The sequence below is a fragment of the Echinops telfairi genome, unplaced genomic scaffold (assembly GCF_000313985.2).
Source record: "Echinops telfairi isolate 266 unplaced genomic scaffold, ASM31398v2 ScPeMD7_70;HRSCAF=299, whole genome shotgun sequence".
In the NCBI taxonomy this organism is placed as follows: domain Eukaryota; kingdom Metazoa; phylum Chordata; class Mammalia; order Afrosoricida; family Tenrecidae; genus Echinops; species Echinops telfairi.
Genome location: NW_022103968.1, coordinates 30381696 through 30407168, shown reverse-complemented (window position 1 = coordinate 30407168; position 25473 = coordinate 30381696). Strand labels below are relative to the sequence as shown.

At 54.0% G+C, this 25473-nt stretch overlaps 1 protein-coding gene across 1 annotated transcript in view; it reads right to left on the bottom strand.

Moving 5' to 3' along the window:
- Positions 1-25473, bottom strand: part of PYROXD2 (pyridine nucleotide-disulphide oxidoreductase domain 2) — a 35447-nt gene that overhangs the window by 5428 nt on the left and 4546 nt on the right. The window contains exons 2-12 of the mRNA XM_004701322.2: positions 21000-21019; positions 18169-18262; positions 18021-18094; positions 12902-13057; positions 10000-10153; positions 5642-5703; positions 5438-5535; positions 3283-3424; positions 2774-2908; positions 736-808; positions 352-508 (exon numbers count right to left, since the gene is read on the bottom strand). Of these exons, the coding sequence (XP_004701379.1) occupies positions 352-508; positions 736-808; positions 2774-2908; positions 3283-3424; positions 5438-5535; positions 5642-5703; positions 10000-10153; positions 12902-13057; positions 18021-18094; positions 18169-18262; positions 21000-21019 (1165 nt within the window). The remainder of the gene's footprint in view (positions 1-351; positions 509-735; positions 809-2773; positions 2909-3282; positions 3425-5437; positions 5536-5641; positions 5704-9999; positions 10154-12901; positions 13058-18020; positions 18095-18168; positions 18263-20999; positions 21020-25473) is intronic.

Sequence of the window (25473 nt, the reverse complement as noted above, 5' to 3'; positions counted from 1 at the left end):
TGATAGTTTATAAATGGGTATTTTGTCATATCTTGCCCTGTCCGACGTCTCCCTTCATCCACCTTTTTAAGGTAGAGAATGAGAGTTTAAATCTTTCCGAAAGGGCATGCCATTAGACACCACACCATGATTGATTACAACTGTTTCTATAATTATTACACTTTAAAAAAATCTCATTTCAAGATAAATGACGGAAAACAGCCTCAATGGCAGTGGGCTTGGTGGCTGTTGGGAACCGGCCAAGCACAGCAGGGTGTCAGGATGGCCTCCCGGCTGCTCCCTCGGGGCTCACACCTACAGCCCCGGAGGCCAGGGCAGGGGACCTGGGGAAAAGCCCATGGGCCCAGGTACCTGTGGGAAGGGCTGCCACCCATGGCGTCTTCGAAGGCCTGGTGCAGGAGGCGGGTGTCCTCACAGTTGAGATGGATGGAACACTGGTGATGGGGCAGGGGTTGGCCCCCGGGAGTGTTGGGTGAGGCCAGGAAGCTGGGCAGCCTGTCTACAGCCACTGAGGGATCCAAGAGGAGGCTCAGGGTCATGGGACTGTGTCCTCCACCCCCACAGGTACTCCCTTACCTGGCTCACCCAAGTGGTGGACTGAGAGGCAGTTGCAGGTGGCGGTGTGTTTGTTTGCCATGGGGTGGAGTGGTGGTGCTAAGAGCTGAGCAGGCTGGGGGCCAGGGGATGGAGTGGGTGGAGGCCACTCAGCTCACCTGCAATCCAGGTGTGTCTTACCGTTGATCTTGGTGACAGGTGACTGGGTGTCCAGCTGAGAGATTCTCCCCACGAACTCCTTAGGAAGCCACTCCTGGAAGGGGAATCTACTGTCAAAAGCCCTCTGCTCAGGCTGGTCCCTTAGCCTCTGACTGACTGCAGAACTCCTCTCTATCCTTCAGAGCTCAGCCCGAACCACCTCCTCCAGGAAGCCCTCCCAAGTCCCCCACACGGAACCGCCATGCCTCGTGACTCTGGCTCTGCCTGTCCTCCTCCCTGGGAGCACCCCCACTCCTCCTGCTTCCAGTATGCCCAGGAGCTGAAGCTCCCTGTCCCTTTTGCCCTCAGGTACTGCAAACAGTGGGCACACTTAGCTGCTACCAGGAGGGTCGCAAGCCTGAGTCTGCTCAGAGAGGGCTGGGAAGAGCGGCTGGTGGCTGCCTTCCCCCTAAGCAGTCAGCAGTCACTGAAAACCCTGTGGGGCCTGGTTCTGCCCTGGCACACCGGAGGCTGCCCAGGGACAGGAGGAGCCTCATGGTGATCGGTTTGACTTTTGCTCTGTTTGGACTGTGTCTCCTTGCCATTCAGCACTCAGAGGTCTTGATTGCCCAACTTAGTCTTGGACGTCTTGAAAGCCAGGATTCCTTAAGATGCTTTGCACTGAGCTCAGTAGACTCGTGTTTCTAGAATTACTTCGAAAAAAGGATAAGTTGTTTGTCCCCAAGAGTGGTTGGGAAGTACATGCGTGATACGCTTTATAGCTTGGGGACAGGGCAGGGATCTAAAAATATATATCACAGCCATCGTGTGGGTTCTGGATCATGTGACCCTATAAAAACCCAAACCAAGCCAAACAGAACAACTCATTACCACCGAGTCCACTCTGACTCATGGGGACCCTGTGGGGCAGGGTCAAACTCCCAACATGAGCTTCCAAGACTGGAATCCTTATGGGAGTAGAAAGCCTCATCTTCCCCTCAAGGAGCGGCTGGTGGTTTCAAACTGCTAACCTTGAAAGTAGCCGCCCAATCTGTAACCACTATGCCACAAGGGCTCCAGTAGCCCTATAAGCAAATCAAGCCCACTGCCATCGAGTCGATGGCAACTCGTAGCGACCCTATCGGGCAGGCCCTTGTGAGTTTCTGACACTGTGACACTTAAGGGGAGTAGAAAGGCCCCCTTGGACAAAATAGAGCTGCCCTTTTGGGTGTCGGGGGCTGTACATCTCTATGGGAGCAGAAGGTCTCATTTTTCTCCTTCCAAGTGGCTGGGGGTTTTGAACTGCTGAGCTAGCAGGTAGCAGTCCGATGTGCAATCCCCCAGGGCTCCTTAGAGAAGATGTAGGCTATTGCAAACATTGTCCCAAATCCAACCCTTCCCTGCGCCACCTGGTTTGCAGGCTAACGTTGGAGTGTCCTCCGGCTCACTCAGACTCAGCTCCACCATGAATGAGACTCGCTTGGTCAACGTTAGCAAATTCGATGCATGGAAGCATGGAAAACACTTTTTTGACTGAGTGGGCTTGCCTTGCCCCGGACTACCTGGCTGGAGGATGAGAGACCTGTGGCACAGAGCCAAGGCCCCAGTCACCCCATCGGGAAGCATCCAGGGCCAGAGCTCCTGGCCTCGGAGTCTGGAGTTGCGGTGGTGGTTTGTAACATAGTCTTAAGACAGCCGTGCGTTAATACAGACCAGGGATTGGAGCTGGAGAGGCTTAACTTTGTAGGTTTGACTTGGCAGCTGTCACTCCGGGGAAAGTGGCACTTGAGTTCTAGCTCCGGCTCTGCCCATTCCCCACCACATGGCCCCAGTCGCCTCTCCATTCTGGGCCCTTCTTTCACCTGTGAGGTTCCTTTCCTGCTTGCTACCTGCCCAGCAGGTGGAAGAGAGAGAAGGGCTTCCGTCTCCAAAGGAGGAAGGTCTTGGCCCTGGCCCGATGCCCAGGGCTGCCCAGTCCCCTCCCACCCATCGAATGGACACCTGGCTCTCCCTCACACGCCCCTCCCCTTTGCCAGCTGTGTCTTGGCAGCCATCTTCCCTGGCCCCCTCCAGGCCTCACCTGTGGCGTCAGCTTCAGGAAGGTGATCTGAGGGGACGCGTTGGACAGCACCACTTTGCTCCTCACCTCCGTGCCATCCTGCAGCACGACGCCCTGGACTCGGCCTCTGCTGCTCACCTGCACCCTGTCCACCGTCTGCGCCCACCAGGAAGAGGCCCCAGAGCCCTGGTTGTATCCTGGGGGCTTAGCCAGGCCCTCACAGCCTCCTCACCCCCACACCAGCCTTGCCAAGGCCTACCTACGGCTTGTTGGGACACCTTGAACCCACCCCCAATACAAGGAATCAACCCAAACATGGCTGGGGAGGCTGCAGAACTGGAAAAGGTGGGGTGGTGGTGGTCTTCTGCAGACAGAAGAACTGAGAACCCCCCAGAGTGGGTTGGGGTGATGCCTCACACCACAGGCAGCAGCACCCCTCAAATCCGAGCCCCACATTCTTCACCAGGAAAGGCAGGACCTTTTGACTCCAGTCTGCCCTGGGACCTCTGCCCGTCCCTGGGGACAGTCACCTTGTCAGTGAAGATTTTTGCTCCATGCGCTGTGGCAGAGCTCGCGATGGCATCTGAGAGGGCACCCATGCCACCCTGGACGTAGCCCCAGGCCCCTGGCATCCCCTCCAGGCCCCCCATCACGTGATGTAGCAGCACATACCTGGGGAGAGACCATCAGAGTCAGGACCTTGTGGGGGGGGGGAGGGGGAGTCCATCTCCCCTAGGGCTCGTGGTGCAAATACTCCCCTGTCTTGTATCTTTCAAGGTGCTTCCTGCCTCTTTCCCAGTCTCCAACTTCAGTTCGTCTTCCCATCGCTATGAATGGCACTTTCGGTTGCCAACAGAAACCCAGGCGCCAACCTGGCCTCCTGGTCACCCCACACAGCCCACAGCCAATTGAGGACTGCAACTCGGCCTTCCAGGAGCTGGCCGAGGCAGCCGCTCCCCGCTCCCCACTCCTGGGCCTGCTTGGCCCCACTTCCCTTCCTGACACTGAGCGCTGCCCGGCTGCAGGCCTTTCTTGGCACAGACACTGGAGCTTCAGAAACCCCAGCTGTACTCTGGTCACTTCGCTTTTCAAAACCCTCCTAGCTGACCGTTGCCCTCGGGATAATCGCCGCTCTCCCCAGACAGCCTCCCAGGCTGCTGCCTGCGTGTCCGTCTCCGTGAGTGGACCTCCGTCTCTCACCTCCGAGCCTCTGCCTGCTCTCTTCTGTCTGCCTGGAGCCCTTGCCTCTCCATCCCTCCTTGTCCTTCAGGTCAAATGTTTCGGGAATGATGATGGCAACAAATGTGCAAAGGTGCTTGACATACAATGGATGGATGGATGGATTGTGATGAGTTGTATGAGCCCCCAATAAAATGATCGAAAAAAAGTAGCTCTTCCTCATGGAGGTTTCTGGGGACTTCTAGACCGGGTTTAGGGTACCGCTCGCCTCCTGCTGGGTCCCTAGCCCACCTCTCCGGCCCTTGGATTTGGCTCCCCATGCTGCGACTCTCGCCCCGGCCTGCTGTATCCCCAGTACCCCGCACAGGACAGAGAGTCATGGAGAAATGGAGGATGCCAGGGCCCATTTCACAACCTGGGCAGCAGTTCTATCCCTGGAGGGCCCCACAGCTGGGAGACCTCACACATTGAGCGATCACAGAGCTGGCACCCCTGAATGGTTCTGGGGAGTCGAAGGCTGGCCTCATGCACATTGAGAACCCTCATCCAGGGGGCACTCTCGTCCCTCCAGGGAAAAGCTACGCTGACTTGAAAATGGCCCACCACCGGGCAGCATCCTCCCCCTAACCTGCACTCGCATGCAGACACACAGGCGTACATACATGTGGACGCCCGCACAGGCACGCGTCCCCTCCTCTCCAGCCCCTGCAAGGGCTCCTGACTGAAGTCAGACCCCAGCGGCAGGACTGGCTGGATCTGACTGCTCCCTCTTGGCCTGGACCCCCAGCACGCCATCCCCCAGAAAAAGACACTGCTTCCGGTCCTTACACGAAGCTCCCAGTGTTGGAGCTTTCCCTGCCCAGGGAAAGGACCCAGGTGGGTGAGGGGAAGGCAGCAGGGCCTCGGGGGAGAGGAAGAGAAGAGAGAGGCAGAAGGAAGAAGAGGGAGGCCCGGAAGAGGCTGTTGGCACAGAGAGGATAGGACAGTGGGAGGGGAGAGAGGGCAGGCTTAAGGCCCATGTGGTGCGATGGCGAAGCCCTCCGAGGCTACTGGGAAGGTGGGAGCTTGAACCCACTAAGCAGGTCTGCAGGGGAAAGGCCTGGCCATCGGCTTCCATGAAGGGTGACAGCCTAGGAAGTCCTAGCGAGCAGGTCTACTCTCATTTGGAATCAACATGAATCAGAACCGACCAGCTTCAGGGTGCTGGATAGCCAGCATCACGGAATGGTGACCAAGGAGGACCATCCTTGACCAGATGCCCTGGGCTCCTGCTACTTAACCTGCTGTGTGACTCGAGGCAAGGCGCTTCCCTTCTCTGAACCATAGCTCCTCCGTGCCGCTTCGAGGGTGACCCAGAGGCGCATGGGGTGCGTGGCTCCGTGCCTGGCTCATGGCTCTGAGCTCAATAAATGGGAGCGGTTGCGGTCACTGCTGCCAGGCTGCTGTCCCTGTTGCAGGCCCCGAAGCTCCCTCGTACCCCTTCTCTGTTGCTGTCCCCCAACTCACCCACTCCCCGGAGTGTGTGGGCTGGTCATAGCTCCAATCACAGCATCCGTCGCAAGAGTGGCTTTTAGAGGCTCCGACTCAAACCACTGATCTAGCACCTGGGGCAGCAAAAGAGCAGGGGGACAGACTCAGCAGCCTGGGTGGGTGTAATCTGTGCCCCCCCCTGCCCCATCATACTGTCTGTCTGAGGCTGGAGCCACTCACCTTTGTAATGGGAGCCGTGAGGACCTGGTAGTACTGAGGAAGCTGGGCTCCCAGCGTGAGGCCTGAGGGAGAAGACGGAGGAAACATAAGCTGAGAGGTCTACTCCACGGGGTTAGGCAGACTCAAGAAGAATCAATGGATTTGAATTGTGGAGCTGGAGAAGACTCTTAAAAGTGCCATGGATTGCTGAAAGGGTAAATCCATCTGTCGTGGAAGAAGAAAGGCCAGACTGCTCCTTAGAGGTGAGAATGGGGAGACTTCGTCTTACAGACTTTGGACATGTTGTCCGGAGAGTCCAGCCCCCAAAGAAGGGCATCATGCTGGGTCAAGTAGAGGGGCAGCATAAGAGAAGGAGCTGGATTGACACCATGTGTGGCAATTACATTATCTGCTGCCCACTTGAGACTCTTAAGAGTGAAGAGGTAGCGTTTAGCCTGTCAATCAAGGTCACAGCTTGATGACCTCATTTGGAGGCGCAATGGAGATAAATAGCTCACTGGAGGCCAGACCCACACTCTCTTCCTGCAAGACATTCTTGTTGACAAGCCACATGGAGCTAAGCTGATGGAACCGGAGCCCTGGAGCTGGAGAAGCTATGTGGAGACCCACGCCAGCGCTGAGATGCTTCCACTGCCATGCCATTCCCAAGACTTTCCACCCACCGGCTTGTGATCTGCAGTCGGCGTGATTGCGTGTGTTTCGTGAGTCTGAAGAGGACTTTATAGATTGATATCAGAAATGTGGGCTAATATCAGACTTATGGACTTGATCTGGACTGGGCTGGGATGTTTTCTTAACATACAATTACTCTTGATATAAAGCTTTTTCTTATACACATAGGAGAGTCTATGAATTTGTTTCTTTAGTCCGCCCAGACTAACACACCGTGGTTGCCACAATGGGCATGGGGATAATTGTGGGGATAGTGCAGGGCCAGGCAGTGTGCCGTTCGGTTGTGCATGGGTCACTGTGGTCAGCACCGACTCCATGGCTTCTAGCAATAACAACAACGCTCGGGAGACACTCCCATCGTGTCCCTGTGAGGGAAGGCTGGGAGAAGCCTATCCTAATGGATGCAGGTGGTACCAGCTGGAAGTCTTGGCCTTGCTTTGAACATCTCCGAGCCATTTTCCTCACTCACAAGATGGGAGACATCCAAGGAGGGCTTCGGAATGTCTGTGGGGAAATGGCATGCAAAGATAACGAATGTTTCTACAACCTCTTTGAAGCGCCCTCATGACATCTGCGTCCTAGGGCCCTCGTGGGGACTGAATGAGATCCGTACAGCGTTTGTAGCAGGCACTGGCCACAGGTTAGCTGCGGGCATCATTTCTGGTGAGTCCCTGGGTGGTGCAAATGGTTAACATCCTGGGCTCCTGACCAAAGTTAAGCCCACCCATCAGAGACGCAGAAGAAAGACCTGACAACCCATGTCTGAAAAAGTATCCGTCTGTATTAGTCTAGGTACTTTGGAGAAACAAATCCACGGCGACTCACATATAAGAGAGTTTTATGTAAAGAAAAGGTGCATCACGAAAACATCCCAACCCAATGCTGCCCAAGCCCACAAGTCCAACATTAACCCATTAACCCAACACCAGTCCACAAAGTCCTCCACCTCACAAAACAGAGGCGATGATGCCGACTGCAGGAGGAAAGCTGAGTCAGTGAACGAACAAGCATCTCAGCACTAGCAGGGGTCTCCACACGGCTGCTCCAGCACCCAGGGCTGCATCGGGATAGGTCCATGTAGCTTCCTTCTCCTTGGGGATGTCTTGTAGGAAGTCAATCTTGCAAGCTGAAGCAGGGAACTGCTAAGGCAGCTGCACCCGGTGCAACCATCACAAAACAAGAGACCCGAGAACTAGAAAGGCGAGGCTTCACCACCCATTTATCCCTCTGCCTTTCAACCAGACCCACATGTGATTATCGGCCAGGCTGGCACAATTAACTAACTCACCGTCCAATGCTCAATGGAACCCAGTTCTGTTCCGACCCTCTCCCCACACACTGCAACACACACACACACACACACACACACACACACACACTCACAATCACGGGATCACCATGCGTCGGAATCAGTTTGAGGGCAACTAGTTTAATTTTTTTTTTGGTGGGAGGGTTTGAACTTATACTCTATCTCTTTATCTTGAACCCAGTAAATCTCACACCCCAGGGGGTAGCCAGCCTTGCCTACTCACATCTCTGATACGAACTCAGACCATCACAGAGAGCCCTGGGCAGTGAGACCTTGAGGACACAGGCCACGACCTCTAGACATGTTCCCAGAGCCCATAGCTTTGTGTCTGGCCCACGTGGCTGTTGTCAGGTGCCATTGAGTCGGTTCTGATCCATTGCGACCCTGTGCACAACAGAACGAAACACTGTCCGGCCCCAGGAGGAGTTTCCCACAATCGTTGCTACACCTGAGCCCATCGTTACAGCCCCGGTGTCCGTCCACCTTGTTGAGGGCCTTCCTTTCTTTGCTGCCCCTCCACTTCAGCAAGCATCATGTCCTTCTCCAGAGACTGGCCCCTTCTGACCACATGTCCAAAGTATTACTGATTACTTTGTCTGGCCCCTACTAGTGCCCGATAAATGTTTATGGCATGACACTCCATTGGCATTTTCCTGTTAAGTGGAGAGCCAATATCCGTGTTTAGCATGTGCGGTAGATTTCACGGGCTAAGATTCTTCACCCCTTCTATATTCAACCCTGCAATTCTGCCATGTGGCTCTGTAGCCTTGCCCACCACAGGGGGGTTGCCCTGCTCTGCCCTTGACTCTGGGCTCACCCAGCCACGAGGCTTCACTGGCTTGGCTGGTGGAATGTTTGCAGATGCCATCAGATGCCATGCACGCAGAGGCTTGGTGCGAGCCTGTGTCTGGGTCTTTCCCTCTGTGCCCTGTCATTGGCAGGAGCAGGCGAGCCTGACCCTGGACAGGCCTGCTGCTTCAAGAGGAGGATGAGAGGCCCGTGGTGCAGGGCTGCTCCAGCCCGGTCGCCCCAACACAGACATATGCAGGAGACCAGCCCAGCCCAGCAAAACCACACAGTCACGGGAGAGTTTTCTAAGCTGCTGGGATTTGGTCATTATTTGTTAGGCAAAAATGTGGCCACATATAACGGGATTCTGTAACTGTCTAGAGCAACGGTTCTCAACCTGTGGGTTGTGACCCCTTTGGGGAGTCAAACGGCCCTTTCACAGGGGTTGCCCGATTCATAAGAGTCGCAAAATTACAGTGATGAAGTAGCAATGAAAATGATTTTATGGTTGGGGCGTCACCACACCATGAGGAACTCTATTACAGGGTGGCGGCATTAGGAAAGTTGAGAACCACTGAACTAGAGGCTGTAACTTCCCTTCCCAAACCCATGACCCAAACCAGCCCAAAGCAAACTCGCTGCTATTGAGTCGATTGTGGTGCACAGCGGCCCTAGGAGACAGAGTACAACTGTCCGGGGGTGGGGGGTAGGGTGTGGCAGGGTTTCCAAGGCTGTAAATCTCTATGGGAGCAGAAAGCCTCGTCTTTCTCCCATGGAGTGGTTGGTGGTTTTGAACTGCTGACCTTGTGGTTAGCAGTCAGACACGTAACCCATTATGCCACCAGGTAGACATTACTAATGGATCAGAGAAGCCTTTGTCAATGAATCCAGATTTCATAAGACCTCTCTTCAAATCCTAGAGCCCCTATCTCTTATTCTAGCCATGGCTGTGCTGACTAGTTCCATGCAGGCTTTGGCCAGCTTCATACAGATGCCAACCCAAGAGCATCTCATGCCAAACCTGTGTGAAGCTCCTCTTCAGGACTTCCCTGGGCTTCTCTGGCTTTGCAAAGGGCACCCCAGGAGCCCACTTGACGCTCACAGATATGCAACCTACATGTGTGAGAATTCATGCCCCATGGGACAACGTTTGACTAGTGGGGGACAGAACTCCATGGAGACACAACCCCATGGAGACACATGACCCTCTTTCTTTCCCTGAAAATAGTCCTGCAATGCATTTCCTAAGGCTTCTCAGAGGGTCCAGCAGCAACTGCCCACACAGTAACACATCCTGGCACCAGTCCCCCTGCTCCCCTGCGCCCTCCCCTCTGTGTGCCCTGCAGTTACAACAAACTTTCACAAGAACCCCTGTGCTTGTGCAGCACAGAAGCCTTTGTCTCAGGGCTTACTCTAGGACTCTCAAGTCCAGGGCTTCTCAACCAAGAGGTCCTGCAGCCCCCCACTAGTGGGTCGTCATTGGCTAGATGCCTTGGAGAGTCAGTCTTGCGGCCAGTCCTTGAGCAAATGGGTTCAACCTGCTGCAAGAGGTCACTCAGCGTACTTGAACCCTGCCCTTTGGACTCACCTGCCTGCAGCAGGGGCCTGAGCGTGGACAGGGACTTGAGCCTTTGCAGCCAGGAGCCACGCTGGAAGGCCGAGATGTCCACTGGGGCTGCATCCAGCAGAGGGTCAATGGCTGATGCCAAGCGATTCATGAACTCTTCGTATCTGGGAAAGGCCTGAAACAGAGTCCCAAGTCAAGGTCTGACTGCCCAGGACCTCAGGGGATACGATACCATGCTCAGGCCCTTGGGTCCCTGGCACCTCCACATGGCCTGCTGGACTTCAAGGGGTTCCTGGGCCTTTTCTCCAGCCCTGGCTCCGCCAGGCTCTGCTGTCGTCCTGGTCCTAGGACTATATGCGTCAGGGGAGCTAAGAGAGATCATGGGTGATGAAGGTGCTACCCTGGGGTGGGGGGTTAGGCGGACAGGGGCAAACTATCACCCAGAGAAAATGGATGTGTACCCTGGGGTATGTCTCTGCGATAAACCACAGAGCCATTTGAAAACTTCCTCTCTATGTCCTTCTGTCTGTCTGTCCATTCTTGGTAATGACGAGGTCTCTTCCCACGTGTCCCAGGGTGCTGACTGCCCCTTCCCAGGCCAGAACCATCATGTCTGCAAGCCTCCCATGCCCTCTTGCCATAAGCAGGACCAGATGGTAGCAGAGGTCTGCACCCCTTCACTGCACAGGCTCCCATGCAGAACCCACTTCCAAGACCAATCATTCCTGAGCCTGGTGGTTGATAACTCCACACTTCCTTCCCTTGATGGGTGACAGGAGCAGGGGGTGGGTGCCCGTGGTGCCGGTGGAAACCCCTCCCTTGACTCAGTCCAGTGCTTTTGATTGACACTTGGGTCAACTGCTTTGACCCAACAACAACTCAACTCACTGCCATCGAGTCCACTCGGACTCAAGGGTCCCTGCAGGACAAGGTGCCTGGGCGTTCCCGAGACCGTAACTTTTTACAGGGCTAGAAAGGCCCACCTTTCGTCTGTGGAGTGGCTGGTGGTTTTGAACTGCTGACTTTGCAATTAGCAGCCCAGCCCATAACCACTACCCCACCAGGGCTCCTTTGCCGGCTTTGATCTACCCATGGGGTTTTAGTAAGTGCTACACAGAGGAAAGGTCTGGTTGAAGTGGATTTGAGGAAGCAAAATGAAGCTAAATGCCCTCCCAGTGCTTTTAGTACAACCCAATGTCCGGATGAAGCCGGGAGCCAGACTCCAAGGTGTGGCTTTTGCCGCCTGCTCCTCTGGTCACTTGGGCTCAGGGTGTGGCCAGTGGCCTGCAGGCTCAGGGACCCGGCCTTGCTGAATCTGAGACCGGCAGGACTTAGAGAAGAAGATTTAGAGAGTGGTTCCTATCCCACGGCACAGGGAGGACAGCGGTGGTCTCTTGGCGGTTCTGAGCACCAGGTGGGTTTGGAAATGGCTGGTTGAAGAGAGGTGGGTGCCAGTGGGTCTTGAGGTTGTTCCCGGAATTAGGTGAAAATACCGCAAAGCAGCGTTGATCATGTGAACCTTGTGGTTAGTGGTTGAGTTGGCGCCTGCTCACGGTGACCCCAGTCACCGTAGGAGGATGCAGGTCCTGGACTGTGTAAGTGTCACAGTTCTCGGACAGCTTCAGCCCATTGCTGCAGCCACTGTCTGATTTGTAGGCCTTCCAAGCTACAGGGTGCATCTTCCACCACCATATTGGACCACATGCCATTGCAGTCCGTAGGGTTTTCCTTGGTTAATTGACCGGTGGATCACCAGGCCTTTCTTCCTAGTCTGTCTTGAGGTACCAGCTCTGATGAAACCTGTATCCCAGGGGCAATCCTGCTGGCCTAGCTTCCAGCATCCCAGCGCCCTGTAAAACCACAGGCTGCCAAACGGACAGATGGGTGGTTGGGGTGGGTACACTTGGTTCTTATAATAATAAAAAAATGTCTCCCCCACGTTTTGTCTTAAGGCCGTGCTGAGGTGTGCTGTGAGAAGCAGCCATCCCTAGATCTTTCTGTATCTATGAAACCGATCCCACCAGGCCTGTGAAGAGCGGACCTCAGAGACAGGTGTTCCATCGCGGACAACGGCGGTCACATCAATGTGGCGAAAAGGCCGGTCACATGGGGATCGGGCTTCCCCACTGCATGTAAAAGTTACGTTGGCACTCCATTGCAGTTGATCAGCTAGGCAATCACCTCGTGGAAAAGCTTGATATATTGCGGAGGACAGCTAACCTAAGACCCTCTGACACAAAGTGGGCACGTGTCACTTTGGCAAAAGGATGCCCACAGACCCATTGCAGGCCGGGTTGCCATAGACCTTTGATTGGTTAAGCGGGAGAAATACAGTGAGCTATGGCTTTGTGCCACGCAGTGCTTCATTGAGCCAAAGCAACTGAACAGATTCCCTGGCATACAAGCTCCTTCGCATGCGTAGCCCTCCTTCCCGCAGGACCGCACACATTATGCCCCTGCTGTGTCCTGAGTTGCCAGGGGGCCTGGTGCCAAGTGGAGGGAACATTTGCTGCAGCTCTTGGTCCTATGTTTCCGATCCAATTCATTCTCTTCTTAAATACCTCTCATCTCCCTTCCCTCTTTATTTATGTGAATATCGAAGACCACTTGGCTTTCTTTCTGAACGCAGAAGGAATATACAGCGCACGTAGTAAGGGCACGCTGGTGGGACCCCCTTCTGACAGTCACCCGGGGAGGCCAACCTCACAGGGGTCCCTGAGTGAAGGCGTGCAACCTGGATGACCCCTGGTGCCTGGTCCTCAGCAGTCACCTGTGTCCCCTTCCCTTGGCAGTGCCTGAAACCAACCGTTAGCACAAACTGGACCCTCGTGTCCCATGACAATTCCAACTAGGCCCATGTCCCTTTGAGTGCCATCTCCGGGCTGATGAGGGGCGAGGGGGAGTTATTGGTTGCTTTCCTTACCTGGGCATCCTTCTGGGAGAACTGGGCAATCTGCTGCTGGTTTTCTGCCATGTCTGTGCCCAGCAGAAGGGACCTGGGCCCCTTGCCCCCGGTGCCTTCTTCTAGCATGGGGGTGAAGGAGTACGGGTCTCGAAGATGCAGCCTCAGCCCATGTTTCTGCCAGACACAAACAGCACAGGCAACGTGTTAAGGCACCTGCGGCCTCTGGTGGTGCTGTGGGTTGGTTACATGTTGGGCTGCTGACTGCCAGATCAGCAATTCGAGCCACCAGTGGCTCAGTGGAAGAAAGCTGGGACAATGTCCTCCTGTGAAGACTGACAGCCTCGGACCCCCCAGGGGGCAGATTTGCTCCGAGTCAGAATCGCCTCCCTAGCAATTGTTTTGGGAGGTGGTACATGGGTGGGAGTGGGGGGGGTGGGCTGTGCTCTGCCCTCAGCCCTTCTCCAGGCAGGTGACCAATTGGGAGCTGGTGTGCAGGTTCCCAAGTCATGCAGTCCTGGTTCTTTTCAAAAATAGACATTTGCAAAAAAAGCCCTCTTGTCAGGCTCCCTGCAATAGACCACGCAGTGCAATGTCACGGTTGGCGCACAACACTCACGGCATTCCAGGCATCAGCTAACCGTCTCTCAGCCATCACCCAACGGTACACCTCATCCTGTTCTGGGAGATGCGTGTGACTGTCCCTACTGCGACAATGCAGAACCCAAGGCGCAGCCTCGGAAGCCGCCAAGGCCACGCGAGGTGGAGGGTGGGCTTCCGGACCACCGCCCTGCAAAGCCACAGCCCTGGCTCTTAGGTACCAGCCCATCACTCCACCACTTCAGCAAGAATGAATTGAAACTCAGGAAGACGCAACAGAGCCACGGTTATTTGAAAATCTGTACTTTCAAGGGAGACACATTATTCACATCGCAAAGAAAAGAAAAACATGTTCACTTTGCCGACCCTTTACCTCGGGGTCACTCTACAGGGAGATTCTTGCCATGAATTTAAAATAGGATTTGATATACACAGGATTTTACTAGCTCGCAGGACTTGCACATCCACCGTTTTCAAAGGCACAAGAGGCCAGCTAACTCCACCAGTAACTGAACACTCTATCGTCATCTGATGAGTCCTTTCCACACGTGGTCCACTCCCTCGCTTCCACGGGGTCTCTGCTCAAATGCCTTTTCATCAGAGCCCTTTCCCGGCAGCCCTTCCCCCAGCACGCTCTGGCCAGGGACTTCAGAGCGCAGAGCACCACTGGCATGACAACCTATGTTGATGTCTCTCCCACATGGCGGGGCAGCTCTATGGGGTCAGGAGCTTTGTCTATTTGCTCCCCTGATGCATTCCCAACATCTCCAACCAAACCCGATGCCAGGGATTCCATGCCGACTCATAGCAACCCTGCAAAACAGGGTAGAACTGCCTCTGTATTTCCCAGACTGTAACTCTCTATGGGAATAGAAAGCGTTGTCTTTCTCCCAAGAAAGGTTGGTGGTTTCGAACCGCTGACCTTGTAGTTAGTGACCTGATGCACAGCCACTGTGCCAACAGGGCTCCTTCCCCAACATCCAACTTCACTAGGATAGATCTCAGCGATCAATCAATAATCAATCAATAATTGGTACTGTGCTATAGGTGGACTGCTGGGTGGTGTGAATGGTTTGGGTTCAACCACTAACCCCACGAAGGTTGGGGGTTCAAGTCCCCTGAGGGGTGATGCAGAGGAAGGACCAGAACCAGGGGAGCCTGGGGAGCAGGTCTGCTGTGACACGTGGGTTGGCTCAGTTTGGCTTCTGTGCCCGACAAGGACAGAAACAGGATCTGGGAGTAGACAGACCTTGTAGGAAGCAGGGGAAATGAACGTTTTCAGTGATCATAGTTGCACTGTCCCCAAATCCAGTGCATGCTAGCTGGGCAGGATCACCATGCATTGGGCATTTGTGAGGTGATCCTAAACAATGGACAGAGTGTGTGTGGCAGGGGGCGGGGGCTCCAGTGCCTTCTAATCCCAAGATGGCAGGCTCCTCTGATTCTAAGTCAGAGGGGCATCCAGTTTTCACTCAGGAGTCACAACAGCTGCCAATAATGCAGCTCTGACTACGTGCCTGGGAGAAAGAGGAGGCTGTCTATTCCAGTAAAGAGTGATAGTCTCAGAAACCCACAGGGCCGTTCTACTTTGAAGGCAGTGAGATTTTTTTTGAGCTTTACTATGCACCTGGCTATCACTGCTGATGTCAGATCGATCTTCTCTCAAAGCAGAGAAAACCAGAAAGATGTTTACTTGTGTTTCATTGACTGTGCCAAGGCACTGGACTGTGTGGACCATAACAAGCTATGGATAACCTAGAGAAGAATGGGAATTCCAGAACCCTTCATTGTGCTCATGCGGAACCTGTACATGGATCAAGAGGCGGTGGTGGAAATAGAACAAGGGCACACCGCATGATTTAAAGTCAGGAAAGGTGTGTGTCAGGCTGCATCCTCTCATCATACTTATTCAATTTGTACACAGAGCAAGAAGAATATACTATCAGTGTGGGAGGACAGCTTATTAACAACCAGCAATATGCAGACGATGAAACCTTGCTTGCTAAAAGTGAGGAGGGCTTGAAGCACTTGCTGATGAAGATTAATGATGGCAGCCTTCAGTATGGAGTACAACTCAATGTAAAGACCCAAATCCTCACAACTGGACCAGTAGGGAACGTCATCATAAATGGAGAAAAGGTTGAAGTTGCACTGGGTAAATCTGTTGCCCTAGAAAGACCTCTTTAGAGTGGTGAAAAGCAAGGATGCTACTTTGAGGACTAAGGTGTGCCTGACCCAAGCCATGGTCTTTTCAGTTGTCTCATATGCCTGTGAAAGTTGGGCATCGAATAGAGAAGACCAAAAAGAATGGATACATTTGAATTGCGGTGCTGGAGAAGAAGATTGGAAGTACCACAGAGGGCTAAAGGCACGGCACAGCCAACAGGATGTCTTAGAAGAAGCACCACCGTGCTCCTTAGAGACAAGGATGGTGACAGTCTGTCTCACATACTTTGGACACATCGTCAGGAGAGACCAGTCCCTGGAGAAGAATAACATGCTTGGTAATGCAGAAAACCAAACCAAGCCCAACACAGGGACATGCAGTCAATGCTGACTCACAGCGACCCTGTGGGTTCTGAGACTGTAACTGTGCATGGGAGTAGAAAGCCCAGTCTTTCTCCCGAGGAGCTGCTGGTGGTTTCAAACTGCTGACCATGGGGATAAAATAGAAGGGCAGTGGAAAAAGAGGAAGCCCCTTCACGAGGTGGATCGGCACTGCAGCAGCAACAGGCTCAAGCATTAGCACTCGGGAAGAAATGTGAGGGTGGCGCAGGACTGCGCTGTGCATGGACAGGGTCATTATCGATGGCACCTCAAAGCCACAGCAACCTATGCCCCGCACTGCGATGATCAAGCACAACCTCACCAGCTATCACGAAAGGGCCATTGGCTGGGCTCTGCCCAGCCTGGAGCTGTGGTGGGCGCTGTGGTGGAGGGATGGCCGTGTCCACTGTGAACTGCCCAGTGCTGGCTACCAAGCACTACCGCAGTGCCTGGGGCAGCTTGTCATGGCTCCGGAAGGAGGAGCCGCGATCAGCCAGACTTGGCTGAAATCCGCTGTCATGTTTCCACCCATGTGAACGTTTCACCTCAGTTTGCTCCTCATAAAATAGAGCTATTAACCGTGTTTGTCTCACAGGGTCGGGGGGAGGATCAAGCAAAAGAGCATGAACACTCTTAGCCCGAGGTGCGACGCCAGCCAACAGGCCCTCTTAATTACTGCTTTGGAAGCAGAACATGCTAGATGCCCTCCAGCCAGCCATGTCCTGTTAGAAGGTGCCCCTTCTCCGGATGGGTTACCTGTGTGCACCTCGCAAGGGACTGCTTTCTCCCTGGACTTTACCGCCCTGCTCCTACCAATGCAGCCCGGGGTCAGAGGTCAAACCAGACCCAATTCTCTTGGAGCCCCGTGACACACATACTGAGTCTGTTTAATAAAGAGACCAATCCTGTCCCAGCTCTGTCTCGGGATTCATCGTTTTCATGAGTTGGGCTCGTGCAAAGGAGGGTCTATGGTGTTCCACACACCTGCTGCTACGTTTGCATGAGTTCTGCAAACTGCCTTCAGTCGCGGTCTGGTATGAACTGAGGACCCCTGACCCCCCCCCCCTTGGCCTGGCCTGGACCTCACCCAGTCCTGGTGGCTGGGCAACCTTTCTTCCTCCCTCCGTGTGTCTCCGTGGCTGGAGTGGCCTTAGGTCAGAGGACGTCTCTGCAGGACTCAGGGAGAGCCAACAGAGGGCTCTGAGCAGTGACGAGTGTCCTAGCAAGTGCTCACTTAAAGTATCAGCAGACAACGCCGCCGCCGCCGCCGCAGCGCTGGTGGAGCCGGCGGCACGGAAGAGCTCGTTCTCTGAGAGTCAGGTGAGGCAGAGCAGGTAGATGCAAAGTTGGCTAGGAAGGTGGTGCTGGAGTCTAAGAGAGGCAGCGAGAGGTGGAAGGAAACTGGAAGGGTACGGGCAATGGTGGGGCAACGATGGGGACAAAGGTGAAGCTATTTGGAACTAAGCCAAGGGCAGACAGAGAGCTCTCGGCGTCTCCTCAACAGAGCCCAGGATCCAGAAGAGGAAGTGCCCCGGCAGGCTGAGTACAGAGACCCAACAGAATAGCATCAGAGGTCAGAATGAGGCTGGTGTCTTAAAGCAGCTTTGCAAACTCAACTGTCCGAGGGTGCAGGCAGGTAGCGACCAGGGCCGGAGAAGGCTCCCGGGAAGAGGTGCTGAGAGGGCTGAGCTGGGAGCCCTGTGCCCTTTAAGGGAGAGGCCGTTCAGCCCCAGCCAAGTGCAGCTGGGTAGGAAGGTGGGCCCGGCCTTGGCAAAAGACCCGAGTTTCCCTTCCCAGCTTTTAGGATACTGGGACCTCGTTGAATCTCTGAAAACACACCAAGGAAACCATGTGGGTGGGCAAACCTTCCCGAGAGACCATGGGTGCAGGGGCTCACCCTCCCCGGGCAAGGTCCAGCAGTCCCTCCCCCCCCTCCCCCCACCCCACCCCCGCCCCATTCCCTTGGGGCTGTATGTTGGGGGGAGGGGTCTACCTTCAGCTCCAGGTCTGTGTAAATCTGGGGTCTCAGCAGGCTGAGGAGGTAGGATGCACGGGAGAACTTATACCCTGGAATCAAGTCAGAGGGAGCCGGTCACTAGGGGCAGCCAGTGGTGACCACCCTGACCACCCTCGGGGCTCACCTGGCACGATCTCCTCAGTGACAGCTGCACCCCCAATGATGTGGCGCCTCTCGAAGACCACCGTGCGCAGCCCCAGTCTCTGCAGGTAGGCTGCCTAGGGAGGGACACACCGAGCCTTCCCTTCAACCCTCTGGATCCAGCTCCAGGGTTCTCACTACAGGGACAGTGTGCGGTCCACCCTCTGGGAACACTGTCCTTAAATCCTCCCTCTTCCCAGAAGCCTTCTAACCCCCAACCCACTGCCGATTCCAAGTCATTGCAATCCTACAGGAGAGAGTAGAACTGCCTCTGTGGGTTTATGAGGCTGCAAATCTTTGCAGGAGTAGAAAGCGTCCTCTTTCTCCCACAGAGAGGCTGGTAGTTTCAAACTGATGACCTTGAGACTGGCAGCCCAGCGCACAGCCCATGATGCTACCAGGCTTCCTTTGATGCCTTTGAAGATGTGCCTCAAGAGCTGACTGGTCCCGCCCCTCCACTCCCCAGCTGAAGGTGACCTCCCTCTGCTTAAGCAGGCAGGTGCTTCTCTGACTTACACTGCCTCCTATTCACCCTGTCCCCGGATGCCATTGTCACAGAGAGTTCAGTGAAGCTGAGCTTGTGGGCGCTGAGCCAGATCACGCCGGTGCCAATCCTCACACCTCCTTCTGCTGGGGTGGTCCTGTGCCCAATCCACCTTGTCTCCATTTCCTCATGTGCAAAAATGGGGTTGATCATAATAGTACCTACTCTACCCACTTCATAGGGCCACTGTGAGGATCAACCAAGCAAGTCCCTAGATAGACAGATGTGTGAAGGGATGGGTGGATGGACGGATGGATCAAAGAGTAAATGGATGGATGGCGAAAATTAACTTCAGCTCAATAAATGAAGCTCCGATTATAACCATGCTATTTGGGGAACAAATGATACAGGCACTTTTATGGCATTATCAACACATTTGTTGAAATAAACTTGGGACTCCTCAGATCTTAAATGCTGGTCCTCCTCCACTGCCGTCCATACCAGTGGGACACCAGGGAGGGTGCAGTTCAGATGTCAAAATTTTGAAAATCATTCATTTGGCAACTCGTATGTGCCAGATGTCATGTGGGCGTCATCTCACTGGACCCCCTCACCCATCCTGCAGGGAGCCATTGTGAGCCACCCCGTTGTACAGCTTGGAGAAACTAAGGCTCAGGGAGAAGGAAGGCTGGGCGTCGAACCCAGATGGTGAACCTTGGATCGTTGGTTGGAACCTGAACTTGATGAACTCCTAAGGTTTCGCGCTGAGATAGAAAACAGAGCCCTGGCATTGAGAAGTTTGCTTGGCACTCAGAGGACAGCCAGGCGGCTCTCCCTCCAGACAAGGACCAGGCACAGCAAGCTTTCCACAAGGGGTTGCTCTGATCATTATTGGAAGTTTCCACCATCCCACAGAACACCGGCCTCAGGCAAGGTTACTCTGCATCCGTGATAACATGAGACATAGCAAAGCTTTGCCCACAAATTTGTCTGTGTACTCACAGCACGCAGGCCTCTCGGTGCCACCCACACAGTAAGAAACCCTCCCTGCCTGCCTTGGCCAAAATGAACCAAGTGTGTTACTGGTAGGAGCACTGGTGGTGTCGTGGTTATGAGTTGGGCTGCGAATGGAAAGGTCGGCAGTTTGAAACCACCAGCTGCTCCTCGGGAGGAAGATGGGGCTTTCTACTTATCCCACTAACTGATACAATCTTGGAAACTCACAGGGGCCAGTTCTACTCTGCCCTGAAGACTCACTGTGAGTCGGCATTGACCCAATGGCAGCGGGCACATGTGAGCGTGCTCCTGGTGGTCTTTTCCCCTTGCTGGAAACTTCCAATACTAAGAGGTACCCTTGGAGTCAAGCTTGGTGTGCCTGGTTCCTGAAGGCAATTACCTGTAACCTTCGCAACAACTTGGCGAGGCTGGTGTTATCCGTCTCAGTTTGCTGAGGTTCAGTGAGGCTAAATGCTGTCCCTTAACCTTTATAGAGACGGGGGCATTGCTGAGAGATGAACCCGTGTTTATATCAATACAGAATCAATGTTGTAAATTACTGATCGCTTGAGTTGCCTAACTATCCCTGTCACATCTTCAAGTAAAATTAATAATTGGGTAAAAAAAAAAGTGCCAAGATGTCACCTACGCCCCTCAGCAACCCCACATTGCTCCCGCGAGTCCCTCTCCTCTGAGATTCCAGAGCAGGCACTGCTCCTGGAAGGTGACCCAGGCTTGTTGGTTGCGCTCCGAGACCCTCTGGCACGTGCTCTGGCCCGCTAGGGGTACGAGGATGCACGCTGAGGAACAGGCGAGAGCAGCTGTGGCCCAGCTCAGCTTCAGGCCAGCTGTGTTGGAGGGAGAGTCCCTGCCTCTCTGCTGGCTGGGGGACACTTTGGATGGTAGAGCTGCTGGACACTCTAGGTCGGTCCATGGCCGGGGGATGGTGGGCCCTATTCAGAAGGGCCGCCCACTGTGCCGAGTCAGAGGGTTTCCCCCAACGTGTCTCCCAGGTTATGCCAGTATGCCCTTTGCCACCATCTCATCATCTTGCTTCTGAAAATCCCCTGACTTTCTGGGAGAGAGGGCAATTAATTAATCCCAGTGCATTAAAGGAAAGTGGTAGAATGGGTCCCCCCAAACTCTCCTCCCCCCTTAATTGGCTGTGGACATGCACTGGATCAGCCAATAGTTAGCATCAGGGGGGGTGGTCTTGCCACCTGCTGAGCTCACCCTGCCCTTCTCCACCCCCCCACCCCACCCCACCCCCCAAGCTGCTGAGAGCCACTTGTCCAGAGCAGTGACGAAGGGCCCAGGGAGGAGGTGGTACTCACAGCTACCAGCCCGTTGTGTCCTGCAACGAGACAGGGAAGAGAGAGAAGGAGACTGGTCAGTGGGCAGGCACAGTCCTTGAGGAGCATGGCCACCCACCCCTGTCCCCAAACCCATGGAGATCCTGGCCAGGCAGCGGACACTGGATGACTCCTCTGACAGCCCCCAGACGTCATCCCTACACTGAGGTGACCAGATTTAAAGCGGGACACCATTGACCGGGGGGCGGGTTCTTGATAAAAATTTGGTCTATATGGACCAAACAGACCGTTCCCTAGCTTGTCGTGCATTCTTTCCAAAAATCGGGACTTTAAAACGCCAAAAAGCGGGACTGTCCTGCCAAAAGCGGGACGTCTGGTCACCTTACCCTACACTCATGCTGGTAAAGGCTGCCGCTCCACCCATGGAGCGCCCAGGCTCTGAAGGATCAGAAAACCCTGGATTCTGACCCGCCTTGAAAAAAGACCCAGCACCCAGGTGTGGATAGTGGCTCTATGCTGGAGGGAGGGCGAAGAGAAACAAACTGTCCCTAGATGGCGCTATCCCACGATGCTTTGCATTGCCCTGCTCCTATCACGCGGGAATGAATAACGGCTATGACTGGGGGAACATCATGCCCCTCAGTAGGGAGGCTGGCACCAGTGTGCAGGACGTCCCTGGCCCAGAATGAGCCGGTCCCAGGGCATTTAATGAGCAGCCAGCCAGCTGAGCGCAGTTGAGGGGATGTTGGCTGTCGAGTGTGGCTTGCTTTGCCCAGGTGTGGTACACACGAGACCACAGTGCCTAAGAAAGCGTTGTTCATATCGATTTGTCTTCTGTTGAGCCCTAGTTGACAAACATCTGTCTTGGAAGAAGCACAGCCCGAAGAGGCGAGGAGGATGAGACTTTGTCTCATAGTTTGGACATGTTGTCAGGAGAGCTCAGTCTCTGGAGAAGGACATTATGCTTGGGAAAGTAGAAGGGCAGCAAGAAAGAGGAAAGAGATTGTGGTAGTCACATACTCTGTTGTCAATCTGAGAATATTAAGAGTGAAGGGGTGGAGGTTAGCCTGTCAATCAGGTCACAAATTGATGACCTCATTTGGAGGCACTAAGGAGATAAATGGCTTACTGGAAGCAGCGGAACACTTGCTCAGTACCTGCCAGAAATCCCTGCTGACTCAAGACACATGGAGCCATGTGGAGACCTCTGTCAGTGCTAAGATGATGCTTCCACCGCCACTGGATCTACAAGACTTTCCATCCACTGGCCAGTGATCTTTCTGCATTCAGCATCATTGCATATGTTGTGTGAGTCTGAAGAGGAATTTATAGATTGATATTGGACATGTGGGCTAATATCAGACTTATGGACTTGAACTGGACTGGGCTGGGATGTTTTCTTAATGTACAATTACTCTTCGATATAAAGCTCTTTCTTATTCACATGAGTGTCCATGAATTTGTTTCTCTAATCTTCCCGGACCTACACAGCCATCAGAGATGGATTGTCACAATGGCTGCAACAATGGGCTGAAGCACACGAAGAACTATGTGGATGGTGCAGGACCACACAGTGTTGTGCTGCTAGAGTTTCTGGCTGCGGATCCCATGTTCCACCAATAGATGGTTGGAAGGGATAGGCTTGCCAGCAGTGTGCAAATTCCACTTTCCCCAGTCAGTCTGGCCAGCCAGTCAGAGGTGGGGTGCTGGAATCTGATCTCTCACAAAGCAGATTTCAAGTCAGGTGGTCTCAGACCCTTAAGTTAAGGAAACAAGTGTTTGGGGGTGAGCCCACCAAGCATAAGTCCTCATAGTTGGCAGGGAACTGGAGCCAGGTCTTGTCTGTGACCCTTAGTGCATGCTTGTCCTTGGTGAGAGAAGACCACCCTGAGTCATGCAGATGCCAGGGGTGACCAGGTTCTCTGAGCACTAACCCCAGCCCAGGGTTGACTGGAAGAGAAGCCCGGCTGTTGGTTTGGCTAACTTCTGTCAGGAGGAGAGCTGCAGGGACCCACAGGTGGATTTCTTCAGGACAGAGCCAACTGAGCTTGGTCTTTTCTTGCTAGAGCTTCCCAGAATTTGAGAGGCCAGCCAGCCAGCCGGCAAGCATTAAAGGCATCTCTAAAGTGGAGTTTTTCTGAACCTCTTTGAACGTGACTTACAGGAAGAAAGACATTTTACACCAGGACTGGCACACACCCTGCCTGTCAAAGGCTTTCACAGCAACAAAAGCTCCATGAACTTATAATAGCACTCACCATGTGTAAGGAGCAAAGGCTAAGCACTCACCTGTTCACTGAAAGGTTGGCACTTCACACCCACCCAGCTGCTCTGCAGGAGAAAGGCCTGGCCTAAGTGATTTACTTGTTGGGCTGTGATCTGAAAGGTCGGCCGTTCAAAACCACCAGCTGTGAGTCCAGAGAAAGATGGGGCTTTCTACTCGTCAATAGTTACAGCCCTGGGAACACACAGGGATGAGCCTCTGCTGTCCGATGGGGTTGCTATGAGTCGGCATCCACTCGATGGCAGTCAGCGAGAAACCATATGATAAACATCTTGATAGTTTCTGTGTTATTTTTAAAGGCAGGTTGGTGGATTTTTCAGCCGCATTGAAAACCTTGACAAGAAGAAATGCTTCCAAACACTGCCGGTTGCATGGCTGGCAGCCTGCAGCTTGAAGAGCGCTGCTCTCAAAAGTCCATGGAGCAAACTGGAGCCGACAGGCCTGGGCTCAAAGCTGCCCTTGGCAATGCAAGGTCCTCAGAGAGTTCTTTTACCGGTGAGCTTCTTCACCGGTCACTCGGAAAGGATGTTGCAGCCGTGTAGCGTTGTAGGGAGGACACTACCTGTACAGCACCTGACCTTCCGCAGGCCTGACGTATACGGCAGCTCTTAGGTTTTCATCTGCTGGTGTTAGCTCCCATCACACCTGTGTACAGCAGACTGAAATGCTGCCTGGTGGGCCTGCTCAGCGGCACAATCCCTCTTGTGTTTGACCCCTGGCTGCAGCCCCTGGGTCAATCCATCTCACCCAGGGTCTTCCTCTGTTTGGCTAACCCTCTACTTGGTTCAAGCAGGAAGTTCGTCTCCAGGGCCTGATCTGTCCAGATGCTATGTTCAAAGTACAAGAGAGTCTTGTTAGCCCTACTTCTAAGGAACGTCCTAGGTGCACTTCTTCCGAGACAGACTTGTTTGTTCTTCTGACAGGCCATGGTGGAGCCCAACGTCGTCACTGCCTTAGTCATCGTCCAGCTTTTACATGCAAACGAGGTGGTTGAAAACAGCGAGGCTGGAGTCAGGCGCATCTCAGTCTGCAGAGTGACCGCCTTGCTCTTCCACACTTTGAAGAGGTCTTGTGCAGCCACAGATTTGCCCCAGGCGATGGGTGGGGTCTTTTGATCTCTGACTGCTGCGTCCTTGCACATTGATTGTGGAGCCAAGTAAAATAAAATGCCCGACAACTTCCATCTTTTTTGTTTGTTTTTATTAATGAAGCTGCTTATTGGCTCAGTGGTGAGGATTTTTATTTTCTGTTTTTTTGAGGTGTGATCACCGGTTAAGTACTTCAAGACCTCTTCGCTTTCGGCAAGTAAGGCGGGGTCATGGGCACACTGCAGGTGGTTCATGAGCCGCCTCCGATTCCCAGGCGGCGTTTTCCTTTCTACGGTTCCGGTTCTTGGATGGTTTGCTCAGCATACAGATTGAGTAAGTGTGGTGAGAGCATACAACCCCCTCTCCCACCTTTCCTGATCGTTAGGCACCCAGTGTCTGTTAGGCAGGTAGATTCAGGGACAAGGGGGTTGTCCCTCCCATGCCTGCAAAGGCCCCCCCTAGAGGAGGTTGGAAGAAAATCAGGTGACCATTGGAGCCTATGAGGACCCCCAAACTGAGCATGCTCACACTCAAAGTCCCCCACCCCCCGCCAGGTGGGAGGTACACCTGAGCAGTCCAAACTAGGCCCAGGCTCATGGCATCACCCAGGTGGGTTCAACCTAGCCAATGGGGTCAACCAATACCATCAACACGCCTCCCAGCAAAGGCTTGAACTATCCTATCTCTTACCCTGCTCTTGGTCAGAGGCAGGTCGGAGGGTGGCCATGCGCCCTCCCTGGGTCTACTCAGGGCCCACAGCCTCTTGGCCCACATGTTTTAAGCTTCTAGGGCTCTTGGGCTTCTGTCCTCCCAGGACCTCCCTCACCCCCCCCTCCTCTGTCCACCTTGGGCAAAGCAGGGCCCTTACCAGGGACAGACCCACCCTGGAGGTGGGCGAGGAAGAGCTCTGGGACTCAAGGCCTGAGCCTTAACTTCGCAACATACGGAGTCCAGACAGAAGCACTCAAAGCAGGAGCAGAAGGTCCACCTGGAGCCTCAGGAGAGACCCAATTCAGGGACAGGCTAGTCTCTCTATTGCAACGTAGCTCCAAGAGATTGTGAGCCTGCTGCCTTTACCTGGGCTCCAGGTGGCATGTCCCGAGTCCTGAGCTGAGCTAACGAA